This window comes from Ochlerotatus camptorhynchus, unplaced genomic scaffold (assembly GCF_037179485.1).
Source record: "Ochlerotatus camptorhynchus isolate MF236.1 unplaced genomic scaffold, CSIRO-AGI_Acam_v1.1 ptg000179l, whole genome shotgun sequence".
NCBI classification, from domain to species: Eukaryota; Metazoa; Arthropoda; class Insecta; order Diptera; family Culicidae; genus Ochlerotatus; species Ochlerotatus camptorhynchus.
The window spans coordinates 500597-507142 of NW_027040669.1; the positions used below are offsets into that span (position 1 = coordinate 500597).

Genomic DNA, 6546 nt, shown 5'->3' on the forward strand with positions numbered 1-6546 from the left:
AAGAAAAACCATCTTTATGAACCTGATAAAGGAGATCCTGCTGAAGGATTTCTCCACCTATGAAGCACATCGTGATCGAAAGCTGTTGACTATACGGAAGGATAGGAAAAAGGTAGGTACCATCCATCGCCATGAACGAAAAGAATCCGAACCGTTTTATATTTTATTCAATTTAATTTTATTTTATTTTACTGTTATTAATGATTGTTTTCGTCTTTTATGGCTTTCAGAAGGATAAAAATCAGATCCACGAACGTACCTGCAGTCCAATTAATTATCAGTTTCTTCCGAAGAGCTGTGCTCTCAAGCAAGTCCTGGACACCCAGCTTCTGGCGAAGGTAGGGAAAAAGGCAATATAATGAGAATAATCCGGAATCGATATTGACGCTTCGTTTTCTCTTTCTTTCCAGTCAAATCTGACCAAGGTGCGTCCGGACTTGCACCGACAAGGTAGCAGCTCATCGCCCGGCCCGTTTGCCTTCATCGATGAGCTGTACGAGAAGTATTTGGACTGCCTTGAGGATTACTGTGGCAACCAGGTGAGCCGGACGGCGTCGGACAGGTCGAATTACTTCATCGAGTCCTACCTGGACGAGCAGGAAAAGTATCAGCTTGGTGCAACCGCGCTGGATTGTTCCATTATGATCACCTTTAGGCGGCTGGCCGAGCGGGAGGAGGAAAGGTATGAGGCGTCTTTTAAGGATTTAAATGCCGTAGGTTTAAATGGATGAACATTTGATCCTTCAGAATTTGTTCTGTTGGGATTGATTTCATTTGTTTCCGTTCGGACACGTAAATCGTCGCCGTGAAGTCGAATTTAGAATTGTAATCAACTTCTGCTGACGCGTAATTCTTTCCGTTGTAGATTGCCATCGGCCGCCCGGAGTCACATCGTCACAATCGAAGCCATGAAGTTTCTGGTCAACGTTACCATCACAGATCTCGACCCAAAATCGCTCAACCATCACAAGAAATACCTCCAACAGTTGCAGAATTCCGTCGGAGCCTATCGGGAGTTTATGTCCAAGATTAGGCGCTAGAATATAAGAATGTAGGAAGCTGTCGATTGTTGTCATTGTCTTAGAGCATCAGCATATGCGTGATACATGAATGTTTTGTGGTGTAACCATTTTAGAACAATTACTATTTATTATTCACTTCTCTTCCATTTTAGGATAGTGACAATTTTCTACCGAGGTTTTAATAGTATTTGAGGCAATACAGACTCTCATGTAGTAGGACATTATGGAATTAAGATTAGTCTAGCAGAATGCAATTACACGGCTCATACACAATGTAGAATACAATTCCAATTTATACACTTCTACAGACCTGTTTGGATAAATATATGCTCTTATTTATTTCCCCTTGTGAATGCAAATGTGAACTGATTACGTATTACAATCCATTGGTCCTTTAAGCGTTTATAATTAGCATGGCGCAGTGGTTTAAAAGTCTGTCGTTAGCGTTAAATCTTAACTAAGAGCACCAATAAAACATGGATTTAGAGTGATGCAAAAGTTGATGGACATGACGTGCTCAGGGTTGTTCCAGCTGGCGCGGATTATGGGGAAAGCTTAGCACAGAAAGTAAAACCATTTTATTGTTCAACTATCAACACGCAAAAAAACGGTTCCGTTATTCGTGAACAAAAAAATATGAAAACCTGAACTGCTGGTTCACATGAATTCATGACTTCAAAGAAACGTGATCACATAAATCCGATTTTCAAGAATCTAATCCCAAATTCATGAACAAACGCGAGCAGCAAATTAGTAAGCAAATATCAAATAAAATCATGATTTTGTGATGACATGCACCTATAAGCGTGAGCAGCAGCTGTCATTTTTAGTGGTTGTTTATTGTTTATTGTGAGTCACTCGGCGGTGGATCGTCCGGTCTACGGGGACGGGAATGCAGCATGCCTACAGCGGCATCTTGTCTAACTCCGGAGTGGATAGCGGAGCTGGTTCCAGTGCAGAGTCATCTGGGTACACCTTAATGACACAGGCCAAGTCGAACACACATAGATTCCAAGGCTCAACATGGCCCCCTCCAAGACGCAGCAGCAAATGAAAATGCACTACGCCGTGTTCTTGCGGAAGGATTGTTTCTCACCACCGCTGTTGGTTCTAAGCACCGTAGCTCACGATGGAAAATGAACAGGTGGGCAGGAACTCACAGTCTCCCAGTGTTGGTGAGTTCTTTGCCGTTAATGTTCACGAAAAGTTCACTATTTTGCTATACAGAAATTCAAAACAAAAATTTTATCTGCGGATTTGAACAGTTTTTGACCTGCTTCATACTACCGGAAGGTGTATGCTGGTCACAAATGCCGTGCCAAACTGATTTCCTACTCAATTAATCAATCTTTGATGTGAAATTCGCTAATAAACACGAGGCGCATTTCGTATAGCAAACATGCCATAACAAAATGGGCATGGTTCATTTAAGTAAGCAAACTAACACTTCTTCCGACTGTTACACCTATGTATTAGCCGTCTCGACCGTAGCTATCCGCTCGATCTGCTCATGAGTGTTGATGGAAAGTACCCGTGCTAGGCTCCTAATACATAGGTGACACAGTAGGAAGAAGTGTTAGTTTGTTAACTAAAATGAACTACCCATTTTGTTATGGCAGGATTCGTTTTAAGAAATGCTCCTCGTGTTTATTAGCGAAATTCACATCAAAGATTGAGTAATTGCGTAGGAAATCAGTTTGGCACGGCATTTGTGACCAGCATACATCTTTCGGTCGTATAAAACAGTTCAAAAACTGTCCATATCCCCCCATAAAATTTTTTGAACGAACTGCAGCATTCTCTCGTTTACCCACACACTGGTACCGAGATGTTTTTATGACAGGTGGGCAGGAACTCACGGTCTCCCAGTGTTGGTGAGTTCTTTGCCGTTAATGTTCACGAAAAGTTCACTATTTTGCCATACAGAAATACAAAACAAAAATGTTTATGGGCGGATTTGGACAGTTTTTGAACTGTTTCATACGACCGAAAGATGTATGCAGGTCACAAATGCCGTGCCAAACTGATTTCCTACGCAATTAATCAATTTTTGATGTGAATTTCGCTAATAAACACGAGGAGCATTTCTTAAAACGAATCCTGCCATAACAAAATGGGTAGTTCATTTTAGTTAACAAACTAACACTTCTTCCTACTGTGTCACCTATTTATTAGGCGCCTAGATCCGTGAGTCTATATGGACTCCGACGAGTGATTTTCGGTTTCCTGTGAGTGTTTAATATAAAGCACTGACGTGAAGTTAAATGTAAACAAATAAATATCCAGTTTCAAATTCAGTCCATGAACCATGTTCCCGTTTTTGAGAACAGATTCACGATGTCAATAATTCGTGTTTCTATGACCTTTGATGACTTTGCTGGTTCCTAGAGCACCGTAACGCAGGCTTTACGATTATTTTGCAGACCAATTTTCACGATTTCATGATTGTTATTCATGGTGTAAGTTTGTAAACAAAAAATTGACTTGTTCCGAAATTCGTGTCTTGGGGTTGACGAATTTCAGAACGGAGATTGTCCCGTTGACTTTTTATTTAAGTGATCATACCAACTATTAACAATCTGTCGTTCAGCAAGTATCTGATTGACATTAGTTGTGAATAATATTAATATTAAAAAGTAAATGTTAAACAAGGCCTCTGTTCAGAAAGAAAGGAAATAATAACTTATAGGGTAGAGCGCTACTTCACCGTGCACACATCAATAATAGGTTTGTTCCGATGCGTTAGTTCATTAGCTACAACATAAATCCAATTAGAGCGCATTGTATGAATATTTACGCTCATTGTAATCCAAACAAATGAAGCGCTCCTACACGCTAACTTGAAAGTACCCATTAATGATTGAAAAATACCCATTTTGAAGAAAAGTGGCTTAACTCATTAAATGAGTAAATTTTTTACCCATTAATGAGTATCTGTTACCCATTAATGAGTAATTGTTAATCATTAATGGGTAACAGATACTCATTAATGGGTAAAATTGTTTAATCATTAATGAGTTAAGCCACTTTTCTTCAAAATGGGTCTTTTTTTACTCATTAATGAGTACTTTCAAGTTAGCGTGTAGCGAATCTCCTTTTTCTATGTTTATCCTCAGGACGAAAAAAATCTATTGGCGTTTCAATGCGTTTGGATGGTTGAACCAAGTTGAACATTGTAGGACGAATTTAGAATCAAGAAGCAGTATTACATTTTAAACAATATCTCAACAATTTGTGACTCTTTATCAAATCCAACGATACGTATTGAAAGGTGAATAAATTTAGAAGGCATCATTGACAGAAATATTCCATTTTTTGTTCAAACCTGTTCAAAAAAGAGAGGTGAAACGCGGGTTGTGCTTAGTAGGACGAAATCTAGGGGTAAGACAACTGTACTCAGAGTTAATATATTTGCAGTGAGTAAATTTGAGTTACTCAATATTTAATCAAAAACAAACAAAGTAGTCTAATATTTTTCATCAAATAATGTTCAAACAATCCTCGTCTGACAGAATGTTTTGATTTCAAGATTTAGTTTTCATTCATTAAAAGATCCAAGTTAGATGGCTCTTGTCCAAGCCAAGGGATGTTTAGGTCTCGTTTGTTTTCTAGGATGGATGGCTAAAGTGTAATGTCTTTGAAGTTTTTGGTGATGTGGTGGTGTGAGTGTTTCCATGTCCCAGCCATTTATAATTACCCGGGACTCTTCCCGGAAATCGGGAAATATTGTCGGTAGTTATTTATTAAAACTTGAACTTCGTCAGGATTTCTCCCGGAAGATTTTTCTGATAATTTCTGGAAGTTTCTTCCTACTTCCCCTTGAAGATTTCCACCAGCTTCTTCGGAAGGATTCTTATGATTTCTCTGGGAGGTTTCGTCTGACTTTGCACGAAAGTTTCTTCCAACATCTCCTGGAAGTTTTTTTTTAAACTTGCCCTGGAAGAATCTACCACCTTCTCCCGCAAATTTCGTCCATTGTTCGGAAGTTTCATCATCTTTTCATTCCAACAGTATCAGATTACAATCAGAAGTCCTAGATTACAATAAGAAGTCCTACCGCTGGAAGTGGAAACTATTTCACATTTAATCACGGAAACTTTTCTGAATTATTCTGAAAGTTTCATCCGGCTGCCTAAATTTGCATGGAAGTCTCTTCTAACTTCGCCCGGGAGTTTCTCACAGATTGTGTGAGAAGCGCCTACCGGTTTTGTTGGAAAGATTCTTCGCCAGGAAGCTTTCCTGATTTCGCACTAAAGATTCGTCAAACTTTTTCCGGAAATTTCTATCAAAAACCCCAAAAGTTGTGTGGTCATTTTTAATATAACATATATTTAACATGGTTTTCGTACAAAAAAACTGCTTCTCGGGAAGTTAAACTAGTTTTCTGGGAATCGGAAAATTATAATTCTGGTAAATTGCCCGGGAAGGAAACACTAGATGGTGTGATTTCAAGACTAAGGAAGTAAGAATTTGGCCAAATGTTTTCAGAAGATTAATTTAGCTCATGAAAATTAAAACTCAATCTCACAGAATCGGTCGAAGACGTTTCATATTTTGTTGCACTACATGCCTGAAATGAGGAAACTCATAATTATTATTAATTACGGTCTTTCGTGATAAGTAACATTTTATTTACCAGCATTCATTAAGGAAGAGGGGTTTAAATCTCTGAGAATATTTAGCTAGAAAATGTCAGAGTTAGGGTCAACTCTCTCCAGAAGCGTTCGTTGTTTTCCCTGATACTCCTGCAAAAAGACATCAATAGACACGAGTTGAAAAAGGTTGAACAGGAACAGGTTGAATTTTCATCGTCTGGTGTTGTTGTGTTGATCGATATTTAACACAAAAGGAGCATTTTTGAATGCAGTCTTTTATTTAATTGTTCATCCTAGGTCCAAATAGGTTCGTTCTGGCTAACTTCATAGTTGATTCTATTCTGAAACTTATATGAAGCTTGTCAATGAGCGATAGTCGAAAGGATGTAGGAACCATCACGTACTATTTTGTAATACTGGGATTGTCCAGAATCTACCTTTGGATTGACTGGATTCTATGGAATCCCCCCTGGACAGTCATGAATCCCCCTCAATATTGAGTGAAATTCTTCCTGTGATTGTCCGGAATCCTCCCTGGGATAGTTCATATTCATTCTTTGGATTTTCCGAAGTTACATTTGATATTGTTGGGAAACCAAACTGGGATTGTCTGACATTCCCCCTAGGCTTGTTCGGAATATCTACTGAGACTGTCATAAATCTCCTTTGCGATTGACTGGAACCCTCCTAGAGATTGTACAAAATCCCCCTGTAATAGAACGTCATCGGCATGGCAGTAAAGCAAGACAGCTCTGACTGTTCCGTAAGGTCACCATAAAAACCTGCCATTGATTTTGAGGGGACAGCTTGTAGTTCCTTTCATACACGTGCAATTGCCCTTTCATTGCTGAAAGATCTTCCTAGTAAAGCATTGCAAGCGCACCGTTTAAAATGTTGTTGCTTTGCTTTGCTTGACAGTATCGGTTGCT

At 39.0% G+C, this 6546-nt stretch overlaps 1 protein-coding gene across 1 annotated transcript in view; it reads left to right on the plus strand.

The window, feature by feature from the left end:
- The window catches only part of LOC135701904 (inositol-pentakisphosphate 2-kinase-like), a 422782-nt gene extending 421407 nt beyond the window's left edge, over positions 1-1375 (plus strand). The window contains exons 11-14 of the mRNA XM_065222851.1: positions 1-112; positions 231-338; positions 411-682; positions 866-1375. Coding sequence (XP_065078923.1) covers positions 1-112; positions 231-338; positions 411-682; positions 866-1040 — 667 coding nt within the window. The 3' untranslated portion in view covers positions 1041-1375. The remainder of the gene's footprint in view (positions 113-230; positions 339-410; positions 683-865) is intronic.
- The last annotated feature ends 5171 nt before the right edge of the window (positions 1376-6546 follow it).